The 23,224-nt window shown below is 38.8% G+C and overlaps 4 protein-coding genes and 1 pseudogene across 5 annotated transcripts; 4 read left to right on the forward strand and 1 right to left on the reverse strand.

Moving 5' to 3' along the window:
* The first annotated feature begins 1,771 nt into the window (after positions 1 to 1,771).
* Positions 1,772 to 7,468, forward strand: LOC131022313 (cycloartenol-C-24-methyltransferase). Of its 2 annotated transcripts, none has more exons than XM_057951759.1 (14): positions 1,772 to 1,941; positions 2,022 to 2,153; positions 3,441 to 3,507; positions 4,188 to 4,261; positions 4,942 to 5,026; positions 5,109 to 5,164; positions 5,531 to 5,585; positions 5,837 to 5,884; positions 5,970 to 6,053; positions 6,163 to 6,279; positions 6,360 to 6,443; positions 6,534 to 6,659; positions 6,757 to 6,854; positions 7,157 to 7,468. In XM_057951759.1, the coding sequence occupies exons 2-14, from the start codon at positions 2,071 to 2,073 to the stop codon at positions 7,218 to 7,220; spliced, it is 1,041 nt and encodes a 346-aa protein (XP_057807742.1). In that variant the 5' UTR covers positions 1,772 to 1,941; positions 2,022 to 2,070; the 3' UTR covers positions 7,221 to 7,468. The 2 variants fall into 2 exon arrangements, with proteins under 2 accessions (XP_057807742.1, XP_057807743.1); XM_057951760.1 differs by having other exon boundaries at positions 1,838 to 1,940; positions 2,013 to 2,153.
* Positions 7,469 to 9,257: 1,789 nt separating this feature from the next.
* On the reverse strand, positions 9,258 to 10,030 carry LOC131022314 (dirigent protein 21-like). The gene has a single exon (XM_057951761.1). The coding sequence runs from the start codon at positions 9,983 to 9,985 to the stop codon at positions 9,404 to 9,406; it is 582 nt and encodes a 193-aa protein (XP_057807744.1). The 5' UTR covers positions 9,986 to 10,030; the 3' UTR covers positions 9,258 to 9,403.
* A 3,075-nt stretch (positions 10,031 to 13,105) lies between these two features.
* On the forward strand, positions 13,106 to 13,816 carry LOC131022315 (uncharacterized). The gene is made up of 2 exons (XM_057951762.1): positions 13,106 to 13,240; positions 13,329 to 13,816. Exons 1-2 carry the CDS (start codon positions 13,121 to 13,123, stop codon positions 13,668 to 13,670), a joined length of 462 nt encoding a protein of 153 aa, XP_057807745.1. The 5' UTR covers positions 13,106 to 13,120; the 3' UTR covers positions 13,671 to 13,816.
* Positions 13,817 to 15,709: 1,893 nt separating this feature from the next.
* LOC131022880 (NDR1/HIN1-like protein 10) lies at positions 15,710 to 17,336 on the forward strand (annotated as a pseudogene).
* A 2,964-nt stretch (positions 17,337 to 20,300) lies between these two features.
* On the forward strand, positions 20,301 to 21,212 carry LOC131022316 (pterocarpan synthase 1-like). The gene has a single exon (XM_057951763.1). The coding sequence runs from the start codon at positions 20,474 to 20,476 to the stop codon at positions 21,038 to 21,040; it is 567 nt and encodes a 188-aa protein (XP_057807746.1). The 5' UTR covers positions 20,301 to 20,473; the 3' UTR covers positions 21,041 to 21,212.
* Positions 21,213 to 23,224: the final 2,012 nt, after the last annotated feature.

Consider the following 23,224-nt stretch of genomic DNA (forward strand, 5'->3'; position numbering starts at 1 on the left):
GGAATGTGGTGCAGGGCTGTTTTCATTTCAAAGGTGGGTTGGGATACGCCTTTGAAGCTGAGCTTTTGGCTATCATCTCCGCGATTCAAATTGCTAATGCTCGTGGGTGGCACAAATTATGGATTGAAGCTGACTCTACTTACGTTGTCTCCCTCCTGAATACTCGGTCTAATGCGGTGCCTTGGAGGTTTAAGGCGACTTGGTATAACATCTTACAGATTTTAGAGAACTTCACTTTGCAGGTCACGCATATTTATAGAGAGGGAAACAAAGTAGCAGACATTATGGCCAATCAACAAAGGATTGAGGGGTGGTGGCCGCACGAAATTGAAGAGATCAAAACTGCGGTCCGTCTGGATATGGCTTCGCACAGTCATCTGAGACTGTGTCGCTAACTTCTGCTGCTGGATGGTGGTTTCTCCGGTTTGGGCTGCTGTTTTTTTGGCGAGCAGCTGGTGTGCGCTTTTGGTTGGGTTCTTTCTCTGCTATAATAGGCTGCGGATCGTTTCTGTTGGGATTAGTCTGGGTGAGGGGCCTGCTATTTCTGGGGTTGGTACTGGGCCGAATTATCCTGCTTTGATCGATAGGATTTTGGCTGTTTTGGCGAACAGGTGTTTTGAGTTTTTCTTGGTTCGAGCTTTACATCGAACACCTGGTAGGCTCGTCGAGGGGAGGTGCATGGAGGGTGTTGTGGTTGCTGCTGGGCCTGGGCGCGGAAAGTTTGATGCTGAGGGTGGGATTCGGGCGCTGCCTGGTGTTAGTGGCTGGTCTGCCATGAGCTGGAGTTGTTGGGGTGGGAGTGGCAGTGGAACTTTTCCGTATCCGGGTGAGCTCGGCTCGGGGGCGAAGCTGGTCGATTTCCTTTGGTTTTCGAATCATCTTCCTGGGATTGAGTTTTGGTGGGACTCAGCCAATGCCGTCATTGATGAGCTGAGTCTCGGAGTTTTATCTCCTTTCTTGGTTTGCTGCCAGGGTACGCAAGTGATGGGAAGCCGAGCTTCCGCTGAGGTTGGCTGGTTTGATGCCGTGAGTTGGCTACGAGCGCAGCCTGTTGCTAGTAGCGGGTCGGATGTGGGCTGGAATTGTTGGGGTTGGAGTGGCAGTGGAGCCTTTCCGTGTCCGGGTGAGCTCGGCTCGGGGGCGAAACTGGTCGGACTTCCTTGGTTTTCGACTCCCTTTCTTGGGGTCGAGTTTTGGTGGGATTCAGCCGATGCCGTCATTGATGAGCTGAGTCTCGGAGTTTTATCTCCTCCTTCGTTTTGTTTGTTTGCCAAGCAGGATCTTGTCGTTTTTCTTTGTTTCGTGCTGCTTAGTTTTTGTGTTTGCTTAGTGTCTTTTGTTCGTCGTTTTTGTGATGGGAAGCCGAGCAGCTTAGGGGTAATGGTTAGGCCGGAACCTTTGAAGTTGTCTCAACCCCGCTTCCTTTTTCACGTTTGCGCTTTAACGAGTAGTCTTTTTCCCTTTTAAGGATTTTCCCTCGCGGGTTTACCTTAGAGGGGTTTTAATGAGGCTCGGCCCTTAGTTTGCTCTTTGTGCTCTCAAGGGTTTTTGCTTTTTTCTTTTAATAAAATCTCATTTAATAAGAAAATTCCAAATTAATGAAATAAAACAAAATTCTCCGTCCGTATTTACCGAATATAGTGTTTGTAGGATTTGGTCCGAGAAATAGCCGGCGGATGGAAGCGAGCAGACGCACGTGATCCGCTGACGTGGCAACCACACTGAATCACTGGCACTGTCCATACCACTACGCTCCAAATCGCGACACTTCACTTCTTGTTGTCACCTTTCTCTCTCTCTCTCTCTCTGCCATACAAATTCCAATTACTTTATAAGTATTTTTCTGGCTCTCGCCTTTTTATTGTTTCACTTTCTGATCGCACTAGAGTTTTCAGCATCTTGGACTCTCTCTCTCTCTCTCAAAGGATCTTTGGGCGTGAGGTGACTACAATTCCTGCTCTGCTCACGTTAGATTTATACTTATATCTCACATTGTCTCGATTTTTGTCTCTGATCTTCAGGATTCCCCTCTCGGAGGCTGTGGAATTGTCATAAACCAGAGCGGCGACCATGTCGAAGGCGGGAGCACTGGATCTGGCATCTGGCGTCGGCGGAAAAATTCAGAAAGATGAAGTTCTCTCCGCTGTGGACAAGTAACCTTTTAAACCCTCATCTCTCCTCTCTAGTGTTGTATGTGGAGATAGAGAGATGGATTTGGCTGATTGGTGAAGTTTGAATTGTGACATTGCAGAATCACATGATTTCCTTTGTTAATTACTTGCAATGGGGCATCTCTGTTAGTAATTCGGAAGCATCACATTTGTTCCTGTGTTAATTACTTGCGATGGTGTCTCATTATTGAATTCTGTAGCCACTACGAGCCTATTCTCAATACGTGACTTTTCTATCATTTTATGCAAACGCAAGTCGTCTCCTCTTAATTGGCATTGGCATCATTGGAAAAACGGGCCATGTTGTCTTTTTCATCATTTGTTTTTATTGGTTGACCTGGTAGCTATTAGTGAACTTATAGAAAAATGAATCTGAATGTGTGGTGGATATGATTATTGATATTGTGTGAAACATCACATCTTGACGGATGGTAATCTGGCCCCATTTGGCCTGGATTTTCATGGCCGACCTTGTAGTGTTGAATTTACTAGTTTTCTTGTTATACATGGAATAGTGAAAATGATGGCTGTGTCTATTCTAATTAAAAAAAACTGTTTTTATATATGATTGAGTAAACTGTTGAGGAAGCCAATGGAGATTGGAAACTTTAGTTCCTTTGCTTGGTATAATATGTATCGGATGTTTACGAATCAGAGACCGGACTCTTTGTGTGTGTGCACGTGTGTTGTTAACTGGAGAGCTAGCAGTCAAATTTGCACAAATATGTTAATTAACTCGAGTATCTCTTTTTTGTCTTTTCTTCTTCTGGCACTGCAGATGCTCTTGAGTTAAAGATGTCTCCCTTGATTTAATACGAAGCAGTCAATCAGTAACATGCCTAATCTCCGTGTTCAAGGCGAGAATGTTGTAGTTAACCTGTATGATATGGACTGTGTTGCTTGCTACCTCGAAAGCTTTTCTTGTGATTCTAAGAAATTGTTCCTGTATCACTTTTACCTAAATTTATTAAAATGCTTTGAAGCGTTCAGTGATAAAAGTTCTATGTTCTTTTAACCTGAAATAAAAGTCATGATTTGTTCACGGACTTCAACTAGTATGCATAGTAACTATTTAGAAAGAGTGACTAATGAACTTGTTCTTCAGATTGTTCTGACCTGTTATCATATTTATGCTCCATTCAATGTTCTTATCCCTGTAGACCAGAGGTTTTAAAGTGGTTCTGTCATTCCACTATCATTATCTTTGGGGTTCTGTCATTCTACTATCATTATATTATACACATTGTTACTCATTTATTTGCAAATCAGGTATGAGAAGTATCATGTTTGCTACGGAGGTGATCAGGAAGACAGAAAAGCCAACTATACTGACATGGTGAGATTTCTTATCTGTCACGCTGGCTTTCACTTTTACAGGACTTATTTTATGTTTTAGTAATTTCACAGTCATCCTTGATCTAAAAAGCTTACTACTACAGTGTTTTGGTTGCTTGATACTTTAGGCATCACTCGACTTTTAGAAAGTGTCATTGATGATTATGGAAGTGGAGAGACCACAAGCTGTTGCATCTGTTTCAACTCTATATTTGATTAGGTCTAGTTTTGAGAGATTATGTTTTGACCTCCTTGTGTCAATCAAGAGCCTCAAGAAAGACTTAACGTTTCTAAGCTGTTGACCTTGCAAATCAATTTATTTCTTTGGAGATCATACAAACTAACAAATTAGTGAGAGTACAAAAGAAAAGCTGTAATATATAAAGTTCTAGTCAACGTGGTTAGATGCTATATACTTTAGTTTCTTATGTTTGTTGAAAAGTATCATAACACCCGAAATTCTTTCTATCATCTTCTGTGGTAAAGGGGCTGTTCTTATGGTTCATAGACAAGAGTTTTTGTGCATTCCTGTTGTAGAAGAGTGTGTAGATGGTCAACAATTCAGTCTAGTCCCCTTTAGTTATGATGCCGATTAATGTTTTTAACATTTTAAGTGTCATAGCACTTTATTTTAGCTAAAAGTTATTACTTGAAAAAATGACTTTGCCATTAATTTCCCAGGTCAATAAGTACTATGATCTCGTCACAAGTTTCTATGAGTATGGATGGGGAGAATCATTCCATTTTGCGCCCAGGTAAATGATTTGCTGTGTCATAATTACTTTTGTTGATTATAAATTCACCATAATTTTCTCAACAAGAGCAACCTTCAGTACTCCATACCATCGCTTAAAAATATGAAGTATAAAGGAAACTACTGAATTGTCTAGTTCTGTATATCCTGTGAGTCCTAAGTATGCAGTTGGGGCAATAGTTCCAAGATCTGGACCCCATTGCTGGTGGAAGATGCAGCCAAATCTCAAATATAACTTTTAATCCTGTTAATTTGATAATTTCTTGTCCCATCAGCAATGAATCAGGTCATTTTAAGCTGTCAAAAGATGCTCTGTTACTCTATAATGTGTTCAAGGACAGTTTAGGTTCTTTTGAATTGCAGCTTGTAACAATTACTCCCTCCGTCCGCCAAAAGTATTCCACTTTGGCCGGGCACGGAGTTTAATAAAATGTGTGATGATGTTGATGTAGTGGAGAAAGGGTCCCACCACTTTATGAGATGTGTGGTTGAGATTGAATTTGAGATGGGTTTTTTGTAAATAAAGAGTGTTTGTAAAGATAAAAATATAAAGGTGGATGGTGGGACCATGGCTTAAAAAAGGAAAGTGGAATACTTTTTGCGGACGCCAAATATAGTAATTGTGGAATACTTTTGGCGGACGGAGGGAGTACTAAATATGATTAATGTAATGTCCCACAGATGGAAAGGCGAATCTCTTCAAGAGAGCATCAAGCGGCATGAGCACTTCCTTGCTTTACAACTTGGCTTGAAACCAGGACAAAAGGTGTTTTGGGCTTCTTTCCTGAGCTAAAATGGACTTCATTTCTTTGCTATAAATAATTGTGGAGACTTGTCCTTGTCTGTAGGTCTTGGACGTGGGATGTGGAATTGGTGGACCATTAAGAGAAATTGCTCGATTTAGGTGATATGAGAAACCAATTCATTCAGTTTTTAGCTATTTATAAACTCTGTTTTCATTTTGATAAGCCCTTTTTCTCCCTTACATCTTTGGGTTTAGATCAAGCAATTAAGACGATGAGAACAGTTCCGATGCAGCCATGGTGCTTTGTTTTCTATCCATGTAGTGGTGCCAGAAGTGGCTTAACTGACTATCATTGTCATGTTCATGTATATATGTGATTCTGTTTTGCTCTATGATCAATAATGAAATTCGAGATCTAGTTAGCTTGTTAGTATCAAGATTTATTTGCACTTCAGTTAGGTGCCCTACTTATTCTGTCAGTTTTAACTGCTGCTCAACCTCTTACTTTGTATTTACATCTTGCAGCATGACATCAGTCACAGGTCTCAATAATAATGAATACCAAATATCTAGGGGAAAGGTATGTGTCTAATCCTAAGTTGACAGTAAAATATAATTATTTGTTGGATAACTGCATTTGTTTCTTTACTACGATTCCATGTTCTTGTGTTGGAGCACACCTTTCTGCTAAGTTACAACTTTAGTCATATGTAGAATATGATCTCATATTATCATAATCTCTTATGGGCATCTCTGAATTAGAGCTGCCTTTTTCTGTTTTTTGTATTTTGTTTTCTTGGGGTGTAATTTTCATCTCACTGCATGGCATAGGTGCTAAACCGGATTGCTGGACTGGACAGGACTTGTGACTTTGTTAAAGTCAGTAAAGTTGGACTTTAAATCTTTATTCCATATATATCTTGATTTTTTCATACTTATCTAAGAATTTTTGTTAACAATACAGGCAGATTTCATGAAGATGCCAATCCCTGACAATAGCTATGATGCAGTGTATGCAATTGAAGCGACTTGCCATGCCCCGGACGCAGTATGTAAACTGATACCCTTCTAAGTTTGAGCTCGATATGCTAATCTTTTGGATAGGAATACCCCATTATTCTTACTAGGGAATTCCTTGACTTGCTACCTTCCTCCAGGTTGGCTGCTATAAGGAGATATACAGGGTACTAAAACCTGGCCAGTGTTTTGCTGCATACGAGTGGTGCATGACTGATGCTTATGATCCTAGTAATAAAGAACACCAGCAGATTAAGGTGATCATTATTTGTAGAAATGCCTCTTACCTACGCTCCACACAATTCCCTTGGTTCATTCTAAAATTCTCTCTGTACAGGCTGAAATCGAATTAGGTAACGGCCTCCCTGACATAAGGCTGACAAGCCAGTGCCTTGAAGCTGTCAAGAAAGCTGGTTTTGAGGTAAATAGCAAAATTTTGAAGCACCATGTGAGTCTACTGGTTTAACCCAGAAGTTAATTAACGATAATTGAATACATCTTTGTTGTAAAGGTTGTTTGGGAGAAAGATCTTGCAGTTGACTCACCTGTCCCATGGTACTTGCCCATAGATGCAAGCTACTTCTCTCTCAGCTCTTTCCGCCTAACATCACTTGGACGTTTCTGTACAAGAAATTTGGTCAGATTTTCGTTACTACACGTCATGCATTTGTAGCTTGTGCTCAATATTACTTGTCATTCTGAAGAAAATTTCCCTTTGATATTTGTCTGTTCAGGTGGCTGCTCTGGAAAAAATTGGAGTTGCCCCTAAGGGAAGCCAAAGGGTTCAGGCTTTCTTAGAGAAGGCTGCAGAAGGACTTGTTGCTGGGGGAAGGTAAGAATACCATCCTTTACTAAAAAGTGTGATAAGACAGATTTATAAAACATATCATTGAGTATTTACAGGATTAGATGATAAAATAAGTTCAAAATTAATCAATCCATCCCATCTGGATATGCAAAGTGGTTCATTTTATTTTCTTACACGGTGAGAGAAGAAAGCAGCACGTGTTAATTGGCACCTCAATATCTCAAACACTAGTTACATTTGGAAGCTTGATTGTCATCATTTCCTATCTCTGTTTGCTTCTCTTTGTTTTTCCTCCTATGGTGCCTGACACAACCCTTAATCTCCAGGAAAGAAATTTTCACATCTATGTACTTCTTCTTGGCTCGCAAGCCCCACACGGAGGCTGAGTAAACACGCTAGTGATGGTAGGTGTGTGCAGTTCGCCCCCGTGGTTGCCAGTTAAGTTTGGTGAATTCGAGATTTTGTTAAAATGGTTTGTGCTAGAAGCTATGTGGGCTTTGTTTTATTGTAGTGTTAACTACAAAACTAGTTAGATTTTGACAAACTGGTGTGTTTTTGGGTTCGCTTGCCCCCTTCATGTACTTGATATATCATGACTCTGATTTAGTAATAGAAGGGCTTCAAAACTGCAACAAAAATGTCCAACTAAATTATTGTCAATTATATTCGGGCAGAGATATGAATATAGGCAAATAGTGTCAAACTCTATGAAGTTTGGCTTGATTCTCGTTTTTTCCATGACCTTAAAATTTCGCGTATAAATCAATGACATTGGGTTCGATTTTTAATTTTCCCATAAAATGAAAATTCCCCTCAAAATAATGCTTACATGGCAATTGGAAAATACACGTAAGCTATGTTGTCTTGCGACAAAAATGACTCTGTTTCATTAAGCATCGTTGTTTTCTTTTTGTTTTGGGGATTAAATCAGAATTAAAACATTGTCCCTCTTCAAATTAGGATTCGTCAAGAGTTTCATCCCCAAAGCTCTCGTTTTCGATTCTGAACCATTGCCATGTAAGACCTACATTCTCAATCTTGAGACGAACAAAGAGCTATGATGCTGCCCTCAAGGACTTGGAAGCAAGCAAACAGGGGCTTGAAGGAGAAATTTGTAAGGTTGGGGAAGAAAATCGAAGCCTGAGTGAAGCAAACTTATCTCGAGAGTGAAATCCTTACCTTGAGGGAGATCAAGGAGAGGAAGTTTCACGCCACACGAACCTATGTAGTTCCATTGAGCAGGAGATAGCACGTCTGAAAGAGGAAATCAAAGGGCTACAGGGCTTTAGTCGAACAAGTTGAAGCAGCATGTCTCGGCCAAAAGAATGAGAACTCAATACTGAGAGAGATGAATGAAATGAAGAGGACTCAATTCAGATGGAAATCGACCACGTTTTACCCTTAATTAATCTACTCAGCATTACGTTACACATCATCAAATTAATAGCTAGAAAACGTCATTAAGGGAAAATTAATAATCGGAGCCACAGTTATGAATTTATACACGAAATTTTAAGGTTATGGGAAAAACAAATCGGGCCAAACTTCATGAATTTTGACGCTATATAATAGTCCCCCTCTCTCACACACACGCACAACGTTTTGCGGGATCATCATCTGTATGACAATCAACAGAGAAAATTTGTAAAGCAAAAATGATGAATCCAAATGTAATCTGATTGACAGACTAGGAGACGACGGTATAAATAATGAAGTTGATAGTATCAGCGTGAGGCATGATGATGAGATCCTCAGCGTGGGCGTTGGGTGCGGGTGCGGCGTCGTGGCGGGATGGAGGGTGGTAGTACATCCGGGCAGTCTGCGGGTAGTGAGATTGAAATCTGGAAGCAAGCCTGAAGCCTAAATCCAGAAGCTCCGTATACTTCCCCATTCCTTCTGCCCTCTGATATCTTCTTTCTCGGCAAAGGGAATACGGAAATACTTAACAAATTTCTCTCAAATGTGCAAACTTTTGGAGGCCATTTGCTTATAACAATGGGAGACGAGAGGAAAGGAGAATTTTAAGGCTCCAATTGCGTGTTGCTTGCAACGTTGGATAGTTTTTCAGTCTGTTTCTTTGTTTTATATTTTACGCTTTGTATTTGTAATGACAAGTATTTGTATTCATGTTTGTAATTATCTATATATTTTCAATATGTTATACACATTATCAGAAGTTTCCAAATTGTTTAGTAAAGGACTAATTAACTTGCATGTAAATTACTAAATATACGAACTATCCAAATTTATGTTTTTAATACATAAACTTCAAAATTATTGGAATTCGGCCTGAATTAAAATTTCGCCAACATTTTGTCCACATATTTATTACGTGAACATCGAAATATTATCTCAATATTTTCTTGATTAAGTGTGTCCGAAATTTATTCAAAGTTTATATATGACTGACCAAGTAAACATTGCTGGTTAAAAATTAAAATTTGAATGTAGTAAAAATTTAAAAACAACCAAAGAAACAAACAACTCAAGCAAACCATAAAATTTAACCACAGACCAATCAAATCAAGATAAAGTTGAAACACATAATATAATAAAATGGATGGAAGTGATCATTAGTAATGCAGAAGCATAGCGTTAATCTCAACACTAGCCGCCCCCGTTGTGAAATTGAGATAGTAGGCTTTGGTGGTGAGGACCCCACGCGCCAGCCGGAAAAAACCGCTGCCGCCGATCACCGCGGCCTCGCAAGCCGGGCTGGAGAGCGGGCAGCTGCCCATGACCGCCAGGGTGCTGCCGTTGAACTCTCGGTTCGTGAAGAGAATAGTGAAGGGGTCGAAGGAGGAGATCTCCTGCAGCGACGCCGCCGCGGAGATCCCCTGCGCGTACCCCACGCGCTCCGACGACTTCTCCGGCCCCACCGTCACGGGGTCATCCCGCGTGTCGAGCAAGCCGAAGAGCGTCGGCGAGGCGTCGGTGGTGGGGGCTTTGGCGATGGACACGGCTGTTGCGCCGTGGAGGTGGTGGCAGAAGAAGTGGAGCTTCGTCAGCTTTTCTCGCCGGAGACTCTCCGCCCATTTTCCGACGGCTTTGGGGCTTTGGTCTATGGGATTGGAAGTTGCCGTGGCTACTATCATTATTGTCCAAAATACTACAAAAATTGTCATTTTTATTTCCTTGGTGGTATTTTTGTGCATGCAAATTGTATATCAGCTTAATTAGGAACTGTCAACTACTTATAGGGCATCATGAATAAGAAAAAGTATTTATAGGCTCATTACATCTTATTCCGAAACTCTAAATTCATGTAATGATGTAGCTTCATAGTAATAATTTTAATTTTTCAATTTTTTGTAGTTGATGTCGTTCGTGCACTCGTGGTTACCACAATCGCTACTTTTGTGAATACATTACTCACATGTTAAAGGGATCTATGTTACTATGAAAAGTTAAAAGGATCTATATAATCTTTTTCTGTATGCTCCATCCGTTCACGAAAATAGATCCTAAGCGAGTTTTAAGAAAAAAGTAATTATTTATTTATTGAGTAGAAAAAGAGACTTATAAATTTAAAAAAAGAATAGAGAGAATTAGTGAGAGAAATGGCCCCACATATTAAAAAATAATGGGTCATGAATGACACAAAAAGATTCACTACAAAAAAGCGCCGATTTACCGGCAGGATTTACCGGCGGCAGTCTCGCCGCCGGCGATCACCGGCGGCTTTCCGACGGCAATGCTGCCGACCCGTATTTTTTGAATATATGGCGATGATACCGGCGGCAAAGTACCGCCGGTGATCACCGGCGGCAACGCGGCCGGTAAATATTAAGGCCGCCGGGAATTTTATTTTTTAATTTTTTTTTATTATATTTAGCAGATAGCGGCGGCATCTGCCGCCGGTGATTAGCGGCGGTAATTTGCCGCCGGTAAAAATAGTGCGGGTCGGGCTTTAGCGGCGGTAATGGGCCGCCGCTAATTTTAAAGCCCAAAATCGTGCCCTAACCCTCTCTCCTCCAGAACAGATCCCTCCCCCCTCTCGCGCCTCCAGCCCCCCTGCCCCCCCCCCCCCCCCACCCTGCCCTGCCGCTGCCCTGCCCTCCTGCCGCCGCCTGTCGCCGTCGCCGGTCGCCGCCGTCGCCTCCGTCAAGGTAAGCCCCTCCTTTCCTTCTCTCTCTCTGTCTCTCTCTCTCTCTCTCTCTCTCTCTCACCCTCTCATCCTCTCTTCATCTTTCTCCTCCTAATTGCAGGCCAATCCTGCCGTCTCACCGCTCCTGCCACCGCACGGTTCCGCCGTCAACTCCTACGGTACACTTTCGTTTTTAATAGACTTTTATTTATTTGTTTATTTATTTATTATTTATTTGTTTGATTAAAATTAACATAATTCTAATTACTTTATAGGATGTTTAAAGTATGATAAATTGAAATTAATTTGGTAATTAGATACTTTATAGGATGTTTAAAGTATGATTAATTGAAATTAATTTGGTAATTAGATTAATTATGAATTGATTTAACTGTAGTTACTTTATAGGATGTTTAAAGTATGATTAATTGAAATTAATTTGTTAATTAGATTAATTTTAAATTGATTTTCTGTTTTGGATGAAATGATATGTTATTATATATTGTGGGATAGATTTAATCAATTTCTTAAGGATCTTCTCCCTTTGGGATAGAAATTGATTATTTCTTAAGGATCTTCTCCCAACAAATGATTGTGTTTGCTTTTATTACTTTATTTTTTTTATTGTTTTATATGTTATTTTATTATTGTTTCGACATTGGGGGGCCGGGTAGACCTAGTATAGGTTTAGTAAATTAGGACCACTATGGTCACTATAGTTGCTGGTAGAGTCGAGCACTTGGTAGTTAGGATAGTGGGGTTATGCTGTCGAAATTTTCTTAGATTCAAGTAATTTATTGTATTTGATTTATTTTTATTCTCAATTAGAATTTGCAAGAATGAGTGATAATCGATCGTGGATGTACGCGAGATACAATGATCGTGCTGCATTTGAAACGGGACTTGAGAGTTTCCTCGAGTTTGCGATAAATCAAACAGCGTATACAGATGGAATTGGTAACATTAGGTGCCCGTGTAGGAAGTGTAAGAATAAAGTCTTTGCATCTGTACCTACAGTCAGAGAACATGTTACTAGGCGTGGATTTGTCCACAATTACACGAACTGGTGTTATCAAGGGGAAGCACCAGTGTATATGCCAGCAGAACATACTATAATGGATGAGGATGATGGGTCATACAGTAATTACCAAAGGATGGTGCATGATCATGCTGGACCTAGTAATTATCAAGATCCTCCAAATCTTGAGGAGCCGCCTAATCCTGACGCTCAACAAATTTATGACATGTTGAACGCAGCCGATAGTCCTCTATACCCAGACTGTGATACTTACTCACAGTTATCCTGGATGACACAGATGATGAGCATAAAGGTTGAAAATCACATGTCAGAGAGATGTTTTAATCAGATATCTGAGATGGTTCAAAAGGCTTTACCGAAGGATAACAACTGCCCTGACAGCTTTTACAGTACGAAGAGAAATCTGCGCGGGTTGGGTTTGCCAGTAGAGAAGATTGATTGTTGCGTTAATAACTGCATGTTGTATTGGGGGGACGACAGTGAGCTAGAGAGTTGTAATTTTTGTGGTGCATCACGATATAAGGAGAACTTGCGTGCATCTGGAAGCCGCCGAAAGAAACGTGTGGCCGCCAAACAGATGCACTATTTTCCTTTGACGCCCCGACTGCAAAGGTTGTTTGCATCTGCGGCAACAGCCGAAAATATGCGATGGCATGCGACTTCAATAGAAGATGGGATCATGCGCCACCCAGCAGACTCTCCGGCATGGAAACACTTGAATTCAGTATATCCTGGATTCACCGAGGAGATAAGAAATGTGAGATTAGGCCTTTCTACAGATGGTTTTGCCCCATTTGCACAATCAGGGCGTCAATATTCTTCTTGGCCGGTCATTGTCACACCGTATAACTTGCCTCCGTGGTTGTGCATGAAAGAACAATTCATGTTCCTCACTGTCCTCGTGCCTGGGCCATCTAACCCAAAGATGAAGTTGGATGTTTTCTTACAGCCACTGATACATGAGTTGAAATATTTGTGGGAGGTTGGTGTGAACACTTATGACATATCGTTGCAGCAAAATTTTCAGATGCGGGCAGCTCTAATATGGACTATTAATGATTTTCCAGCGTACGCTATGTTGTCTGGGTGGGGTACAGCTGGGAAATTGGCATGTCCACACTGTATGGGAAATTGGCATGTCCACACCTTATTTTTCTTATATAAATGCATGAACAGCTCGTGGATGGTGAAGTCCCCCCAACTGCATCTAACTACAGCACTTTCCTCCGCCTACACATGTACGCAGATGGAACTTTTGTGTCAGAAAAGGATGCCAACCTTGATGTAAATGTTTAAGTTTGAACAAATATTAGTAATACATAGTAAAATGTATTTATTTTATAATAATTGTGTATTGTTATGTATGAATTAGGCGGAGATTCATCGTGTTGCTGCTGAGACAGGACGAGAGGACCGACTCGATGAGGTCTACTTGGAGCTCGTACGTCCCGGTAGGTCACGACTGTACGGCACTGGAAGTGCTGGTGTGAGCCAGTTCAGTAGGGGGTCTACCAACAGTACATGCTCTTCCCAGATGTCTCAGCGGATGTATGATACTCGGATCTCCACACTGGAGGAGCGTCTCCAAAAGGCTGAGGAGGATAGGGCGGCCCAGGAAGCAGCACGTGAGGCCGAACAAGCAGCACGTGAGGCCCTTGAGCAACGGATGAGTCAGTTAGAGGAGATACTGAGGCGGTCGGGTCAGCTACCTTGAGCATGATCACTTCTATGTATCTATATCATGTTGAACTTTTTTTTATGTTATGTTTCTGAATAAACACAATTACACTTGAACTTTGTTTAACATTTGTGTTTTGTTGAACAATTTAATTGTTTTATGTTTTCAAATCGTTCTATTTATTGTGAGTGAATTCAAGGTATGCAAATGAATTCAAAATATATTATAATTACAAAATGAAAATACTTATATTCTATAACGTAGATTGATAAAAAAAAATTAATAACATATTGATTAATAAATAGATATATTGTTTCGACATAAAAATAAAGACATATATGCAAATGAATTCAAAAATACATTAAAACTATCAAATTAAAATACTTATGATTAATAAACTATATTGATAAAAATAATTTTAAAAAAATTTTAAAAAAAATTAAAAAAAAAATTAAAAAAATTAAAAAAAATTAAAAAAAAAATTAAAAAATAAATATTTATTTGTCATAAAAATACGGGCGGCACGAGACTGGTCCGTAATTAACATTACTTGGATATAATCTCCTCATATTCAAATGTTATGAATATATGATATATATTGTATATTGAAATAGCCTTTAAATGATTTAATAGGCAATAGATATATCAATTATACGAGTGTTCTCTACTGGGGACAATTCAAAAGGAACTTCAAGGTTAAGCGTGCTTGACTTAGAGCACAACTAAGATGGGTGACCCACTGGGAAGTTCGCCTAAGGTTTGAAATATTGTATAAATACGAAAATAAAATAAATAAAATAAATAAAATAAATAAAATAAATAAAATAAATAAAATAAATAAAATAAATAATTTAAATAAATAAATAATTTAAATAATTAATTAATTACCGGCGGCAATATCCCGCCGGTAATTGGCGGCGGCAAGGGCCGCCGGTAATCCCCAAACATCGACGACCATCGGTGTAGTGGTGGTGATCACCGGCGGCAATGGTACCGCCGCTGATTACCGGCTGCATATAGCCGCCGCTGATTACCGGCGGCAAAGACCGCCGGTAAACATTCGGGAAATCACCTGAGCTTCCCGAGAAACTCCACCGGCGGTGCGGCCGCCGCCAATCTCCGGCGGCTGAGCTTCGCCGCCGGGATTCACATCTCCGACGAGATATATACCGGCGGCAACCTGCCGCCGGTAATGCCGCCGGTAATTGAATCGCCGGCGGCCGTCCCTTTTTTACCGACGGGAAATGCCGCCGGTAATCACTTTTTTTTTTGTAGTGATTAAGATACATATTTTCGTGGACAGACGAAAATGATAAATTAAGATCTATTTTCGTGAATAGAGAAAGTATATATAAGAAATGGTGTAAATGAGAACCCTTGATTATTGTGAGAATGAAGAACCACTTACAAACTAAAATATATAAATAATACACACTTATTAGAAAATTTGACGTTTATACCATTAATGAAATCATAATAGAAAATAATTAAAAACTATAAGAAAAACACCCCAAATAGAAATTGTCGCCTCCCTCCATCAAAAAACAAACATTGTCTAGCTCTCTAGATTTGCCATCTCCCCACTCCGCCTCATCGTTGTCGCATCCAACCTCGATCTATCGTTTTACCCCTCCGTCTCGTCTCGTCCCATCAGAAAACAAACCGCCGCCTTCCCCATTCGCCTCGCCGTACCTTCACATCTCTCTCTCTCTCTCTCTCCAGATCTAACGCCTCTCCCCTCCGCCTCGCCTGAGATTTGAGTTAAGTTTAGTGCTCGACAATCAAGTGCTGAACAATAGTTCAATTTGAACGATTGCAAGGTACTCGACACACGATGCTCGACGCATGATACACTCAATGCTCGAGAGTGTCAAGCAATATTAGATGCTCGATGCTCGATAGTCGATGCTCGACACTATTGATACTCGATGCTCGAGTGTTAAGCAACAATCCAAATTTAACTATTACTCAATATTGATACTCAACGCTTCAATGTTGAGCAACACTCGAATGCTTGATGTTCGATGCTAGTCGAGTATGTATGATGGTGTTGGTGGATCTGTGAATTGGTGGCGATGGCGGTGGTGGATTTATGGATAGGTGGCGGCGACGGTGGTGGTGGATGATTTGAGAAATGTGGTTGTGGCGAAAAACACAGTGGATGGGAGAAACTTTTTTTATTCTTATAAATTATAATTAAATTTAATGTTAAATTGCTATAAGAGTAAAATTTCCATAATGACTAAAATTATATACTCCCTACATTCCCAATAACTTCCTAACTTTCCTTTTTGGTCTGCTCCCTAAAAGAATTTTCTTTCTATTTTTGGACTATACCTCGTCAACTAATAATACTTCATTTATCTTTATTTAACACCTTTTCACCACCTCCAATACTCCATTTTACCCATATTTTTCACATTTTCACATTTTCGTTTTAAAACTAGCTCGCCCTTCTTTTTTAGGAATTTAGTTGGAGGACAAATGAAGTATTTTAGAAAATAGGGCAAAGGTGCAGATTGCCCCCTGAACTACACCCCCTAGAGCTTTTAGCCCCCATTCTCGGTCAAGGCGCGTTGACCTCCCCAAAGTCTCGGAAGAAGGGTGCAGATTGCCCCATGCGTTAAACGGCTGTTACACGCCGTTAACTTAATTTTTTTTTTAATTTTCTAGTGGGCTCCATCCCCAACCAGCAGCAGAACTACCAATACGACGCCGAGTCCGTCCGCCGCGCCACCTGCCTCCGCCGCATCTTCGCTTTCGTGATCGACCTCATCGTCATCTTCGGCACAGTCACCTTCATCGTCTGGCTCATCCTCCGCCCCCAGCTCCCCGAGTTTTGAGTCGACTCCTTGTCTATCTCCAATTTCACGCTCAGCAACGACTTGCTCATCTCCTTCACCTCCGAGATCAAGCTGACCGCCAAAAACCCTAACAAGAAGATGAAGCTCGGCTACGATCACATTGAGACCGCGATTTACTACCAATCGTATTCCCTCTCCGAGACCACCGTCGCGCCCTTCTATCAAGGCACGAAGAACGAGACCTCTCTGACGGCGAGATTCACTGCGGCGGGGAGTTTTCTGGAGAAGGTGGCGGTGGACGAGATTACTGGCGAGAGGGGGAAGAATGATAATGTGAATTTCAATTTGAGGATGCTTTCTAGGGTTAGGTTTGAGGCCAAGGTGTGGAGGACTCGAAGGAGGTTTCTGAAGGTGTTCTACGGGGATCTAGTTCTTGGACTGCCGACTAGTGGGAGATCGGGGGTGTTAACCGGCGGACCGAGGCAGTGCCGCGTCGAGGCCTTCCCTCTCTCACTCAATCATCAAAATCGATTCCCCTCCCCATTCTCTCCACTCTCATCGCTCATCTCTCTCTGTTTCTCACCGCTCTCTCTCTCTCCGCCATTGCTCACTTCTCCGGCGAGAATTGCTAGCCGTCGTACCCCTCACATCCCTCCGCTCTCGCCACCGCCTCCCATCTGTCCTCCCTCTCTCTCTCGCATCTCCGATAGCAGACGGCCAAGGATGGAGCGCCTCCCCCGCTACTAGCCTCCCCCTCATCCCTCTCTCGCGTTTCCGACAGCGGACGGCCAAGAAGGAGCTGCCGCTGCAGATCTGCTCTGGTCCGTTCTGTTGCTGGTTGGGGGTGGAGCCCACTAGAAATTTTAAAAAAATATTAAGTGAACGGCGTTAAAACGCCCGTTTCACCCTAGGACCTAATTGCACCCTTCTTTCGAGACTTTGGGGAGGTCAACGCGCCTTGACCGAGAATGGGGGGCTAAAAGCTCTAGGGGGTGTAGTTCAGGGGGGAATCTGCACCTTCGCCCTAGAAAATATAGATATATTTTATATTTTATCTTTCAAAAAGTGTATATATTCCCCCAAAGTTCATTGAACGGTCTTTGAGCTATATTGACCTATTTCTTCATATTCGGCTTATTTTAATTAACTTTACGTACGCATAATAATTTGGAGCTATTGCCATATATACATCGGGTACATGACCCTACAATTAGAATTACAATTACAAATAATATACAACTTCAAAAATAGGAAATCTTGATTCTTGAATGTTTAAGACAATTTCACCCTTCATTGATTTCTTGGATTATAATGGACATGGTGAATATAGTGATATAGGAGAACCAGCGCTATCATATACTACATAATAATACCTCAATTTGATTTTGTGTCAATTTTACACTAAAAATAGAAAAGGAAATGAAGAAACGAAAGATAAGATATAATTCATTTTATTTTATTTTTTATTTAAAAAAGAATCAATAAAATTTTTCTATTTTTTTTCCGTAATAATTTGAACCACAACCTAACGATCGAAGAGGAAGCTTTACCCAATTAAACTGAACTTTATTGTCAATTCATTTTTTTAATTCTCTCTCGGAAACTTAACGAGGGAATCCGAATGCAAAAATCTCAAGGAAAATCACCTACCACCTACCGGATTTTATTCCTTCATATCTTAACATTCAATTACTTCAGCTCTCTCTCTTCTTATATTTAATTCTTCAATATTCCATGAGGAATTTACGTGATGAAATCATTTTAACTAACGCCCACCCACCACCACCATAATTGATTAAATTATAACTAAAAACGAACAAAATATATACATACGTATATATAGATTAACTAATTAAGTTTGTCATTTGTCATTTCCATATTGATTTTTTTTTTCTCGAAATATAATAAGTTCGACAGAATTTTGTTACATAGTTTATTATACCTTTGCATTATCTCCAATCGATATCGGTTAATTGTGGACAAGACTTAAAACAAAATTGGCACATTTAGTTTTTTTAGGTAGACGCAATCATTAATTATATAGAAAATTAAGAAATAACATGTGGCGAATAAAATCGTTTTCTGGGGTTCTATTAAAGATTAGTGAAGAGAAGTGACGAGCACATATCATAATTAAATCCCATGTTTGATTGGATGCATTTGACGGTTGAAAAGAAATTCAATAAATTGAATTTATTACTTATTGTTTAATTTAGGTAATGAGTTAATCATTACTTTTATTTGAGGGCAATTCAATCACCCAATATATTACTCCTTAAAGTAGAGGAGAAACAAAAGAAAGGGAATCACTTACTAGTGATTCATTTTTATTGTTAAATTAAACACTCAATAAAATTATAATTATTGACTTATTGTTACCATTCCATCATTTGATTCCATTCCCTTTTCATTCTTCTATTTAAATCAAATGAGCATTAAATAATGAATCGGATTATATATATATAAAAAAATTGAGCAAGACTGTCTCATCATTCATGAGATGAATATATCAACTGAACTCATAAATCATAATCCACGTTTTAGATTTATTTTTTCAGAGAGATCATGATTCGAAACAACCGACTTAAACACAAATATATATAGAATTAAGCAGCAGTCACATATCAAATAAAGTTTCATACGAAATAGGTTTTAGACGATAGTATAACATATATTAACAACAAAAAAAAAACAGAAAAATAAAAAAAATAAAAAAGAGTAACAAAACAAGCTAGTTTCGATAATATATAAATTAACAACAAAACATATTATATATAGAAGTAGCACACATATTAAAAAAATGTAATACCAACAAATTTAAGCCCTCAAATTAATTATTTTGTCTACGGTGACACTTTTGCCTTATTTTGTGATTCTACTGTTGAAGTTTTGAAAAAAAGAACATGGTAGGGAGGTTGAAGCCTTCTCCCAATTTTTAAGTTTTTCTATCTATCTATCTATCTATCTATCTATCTATCTATCTATATATATATATATATAAACATTGTTTTAATAATCGTAATATCCACGTTAATTGCTGAATAATTTACAATGATTTGTTATACTACTATTTTGTCAAATTTGTATTATTTTTGTACTATTTTTCTTTTTAGTTAATTTTCAATCTTGAATTTAAGTCAATTCTCAAGTTAAAGTAAAGTTATAAACTAGTAATAACATTTGTTTGTTTGTTTTTTTTTTTTTTTAAGATGAAACACCTTTTTCTAAAAAAAGCATAGAGTATGTCTTTATATGCTTCCAATATACTTGTTGTTGAATAATGGAATGTGAACAACTATTTATTATACTAGGTGATTGAATTTTAATTCTAACTCTATTAAAATTCTACTTGAACATAAAAATAATTGTACAGAATGCTCAAAAAAGTTTGGCTCGAGGGCTCTAGACCCCGAACTCCATACAAATACTTTCGAACACCATACTTCAACAAATTTAGCCCCCTAACGACAAATTCTGAATCTGCATGACCTTATGTGTAGTATAATAATAAACTATTCGAAAGATTGAGAGCTTTTCTGATGATCATTAGTCAAAATATATATTTATATATATATATATACACTATGAATTTGATACGAAACATTATGAATTCACAAAAAAATATTAGTTCAATAAAATTTAATTTTCACCACACCTCTGGAATTCGAATCCTGAATCATGAATTTATTCATAAAAATGATGAATTCACTGTAAATCTTCATGTTTTAATGGCTAAAAGTGATTTATATTTGATAAGATATACACCTGGACTTCAAATGAAAATCCTTATTTAAAATGAGAATAGTAAACCATTCACAGCGCTTGTATAACCTTAAGAGATGAATGCAACACCCGAGTTCGAATTCAATAAGGAACTGAAATTTTACTATACAATAATTTTATACGTTAAATGCAGTGTTCTCATGTTCTTGTGATAAATACAATTCTTATATTATGCCACCTCTATATATTAGACGAATTAAAGAAGGGTAACATAAACATTAATTAAGGTCGTCGCCACCAAGAGAAGAAAATATGAAGAAATCAATGATAGTCGTAATTTTGTGGTCATCGATTTTATGCAAGGCCATGGCCGGCTCTTCCCCACTTGAAAACCCCAAGGCCGTGGAGAAGTGGGTGGAAACCCTAATTAAATCCAACAAACAAGAAAAGCTGAGCAAGCTCCACTTCTACTTCCACCGATTAGGCGGCGGCGCCTCCTCCCCCTCGGCCGTGGTAGTGGCGAAGGCGAACGCCACTATGCCTAATAGTTTCGGGCTGACGGTGATAAGGGACGATCCTCTGACGGTGGGGCCGGAGATGTCGTCCGCCCATATCGGTTACGCGCAGGGAATGTCGGCGACGGTGTCGTTGGAGGAAGTGGTTCTGGTGGACTACTTCACCCTCTCCTTCGGCGACGGCAGCAGCCTCGCCGTCGTCGGCAGCAACGCCATCTTTCACGAGTACCGCGAGCTGCCCATCGTCGGCGGCACCGGCGCGTTCCGGCTGGCGCGTGGGGTTGTCACCTTTCAGACCTACTTCTTCAACGCTACCACCAGGGATGCTTCCATTCAGGCAGACGCCGTCGTTTTCCATTATTAACTTCATTTGTGTTGTGTGTGTCTCAATTCTAAGGGAAAACTTTTTACCTGTGTTGTGTGTGCTGTTTCCTTCGTTTCTTTCCTCATCAATTCAAAGCGCGCTCGTATTTTTATTTATGTTAATATTTGTTTATTATTATCGAGAGTAATATGAATTTGATTAGTTTGTCTCATATTATATTTGTCGATGAATTCTTGAAATGCAATTCAGCAAGTTGGTTTCGAAGACATTTAAGCTTCTTCCAAGATTGAATGTTATATATATATAGTTATCCTTCATGTCTTCAAGAAAGTTGTAATTTTAATTTGTTACTAGCAATTCTCACGTGCCATGTAATGTAATCGAATAATATAATTTAAACATTTTTATAACATATAGAATTTAGGAGTATCTAGAAATCAACAATCATCAAAGTTAAATATTTAACAATCCAAATTCAAATTAAGGAGTAGTTTTTAAAATAAACATAATCTGGAGGGTGGTGGATTCTTCATCTGAACTAGCATCTTCATGAACTCAGCTTGTTGTGCCTGCAACTGCACATGCACGTATGCTTGCATATGAGCCTCTTTATCTTGCGCCTCATCTCGTATATGAGATTCTTTAGCCAGTATCTATGCTTGCATTTGAGCCTCATACTTCTTCATTTTCTCGACTAAATTAACTACATCATGATTGAGGCTCTGAGCTAATATCTTCTCTTCAGTTGGATCCAAATATGGAGGTGTACGCACGAGATTGTGATACAATCCCAAATATTCGCTTCTTGACCGACACATGCCACAACATCCAGTAATGACGTGTTCATGTTCACCGCATGTGACTCGGAGCCCTCACTTGGCTGAGATAGCTATGCAGCCTTGGCAATCATATCAACCTATTTTGTAATTTATAATGCACAATAAGTTATCATTGCGAATAGATACATAATTAAACATGAATAAATGAATAAATTAGTTTAGAGATTTCATACGTATGCATCTCGAACTATGAGATAGGTACATTCTCCGCCTAGACACTTGTTCATAATTAACTAACTCTTTGCTCTTTCTTCAATTCACACAAATTAAGTACTAGTTTTCTTCATTGATAAAATTTCACTTTTATATATGAAAGATATGTAGCATACCATGGATCTCAAGAAAAAATGATGAACTATTCAACTACGAGTTTTTTTAATTGTTTTTTTCATTTCGTTATTGATTTTTCGTTAGAATATACGGTGGATATTTGAGAATGAAGAACCATTCTCAGCACTTGGATTACCAAAATCTATAGTAGATATATGGATGAATGCCGCATCCGAATTCAAATCCCATAAAGAATGAAAATTTCATTTTTTTTTTTGAGAACAATAAATTTCGAGGCGAATATAATAATTTTATACATCAAATGCAAACATAGTTCTCATAATAAATTAATAACCTCTATTTATACATATTTAAAATAAATCACTTTGTTTTAGGGTAAAATTAATCATACATACGTACTACTACTCTTACATTTTAATATATTTACAATTCTAAAACCTTGTTAGCAAAATGGCTATTTATCATCATTGTCTCCATTTTTATTGCTTCTCGACTCTGTTAACAAATAAGACAACGAGCCAATATTTTCGATCTGAAAATATTCGCCAAAAAAGTCTCCGAATTTCAATTTTCAAAATACTCTAATAAAGTATATCTGATCATGCATTATATATAATTAATATCCGGCACAAATTTAAACGATCTATATTGAATATAATAATACGTTGTTTGTCTAAAACTAACCACCAAATCATCTTTATATGTATGATACGCTGATCATGGCTAATAAAATTCCTCATCATGTTATTATATCATGATAATTAATTAAGAATAATAAGTCAGAATGTTAGAGCTTTCTTTAATTTTCTCTTTCTTATTGTCGCCTTTTGTTTGTCCATTAACACCAGAAGTATAATGCACAAACTAAATATATAGTTTTGGATCGTTTAAATTTTTAATATTATCACTTTAATTTACAAAACGATGTGCTGAAGTATTTTGCAATTTACCCTTTATTTTATAAGAGATGATTCATGAGTATATTATTTAGCAAAAGTATTTTAGATACTATAATAAACTATGGAGAAATGACGATGTACCACCAAAAAGAGCATCTCAAGTTAATTAGCGACACTTTTTGCCTTATGTTGTG

The sequence above is a fragment of the Salvia miltiorrhiza genome, chromosome 4 (genome assembly GCF_028751815.1).
Source record: "Salvia miltiorrhiza cultivar Shanhuang (shh) chromosome 4, IMPLAD_Smil_shh, whole genome shotgun sequence".
NCBI lineage: Eukaryota > Viridiplantae > Streptophyta > Magnoliopsida > Lamiales > Lamiaceae > Salvia > Salvia miltiorrhiza.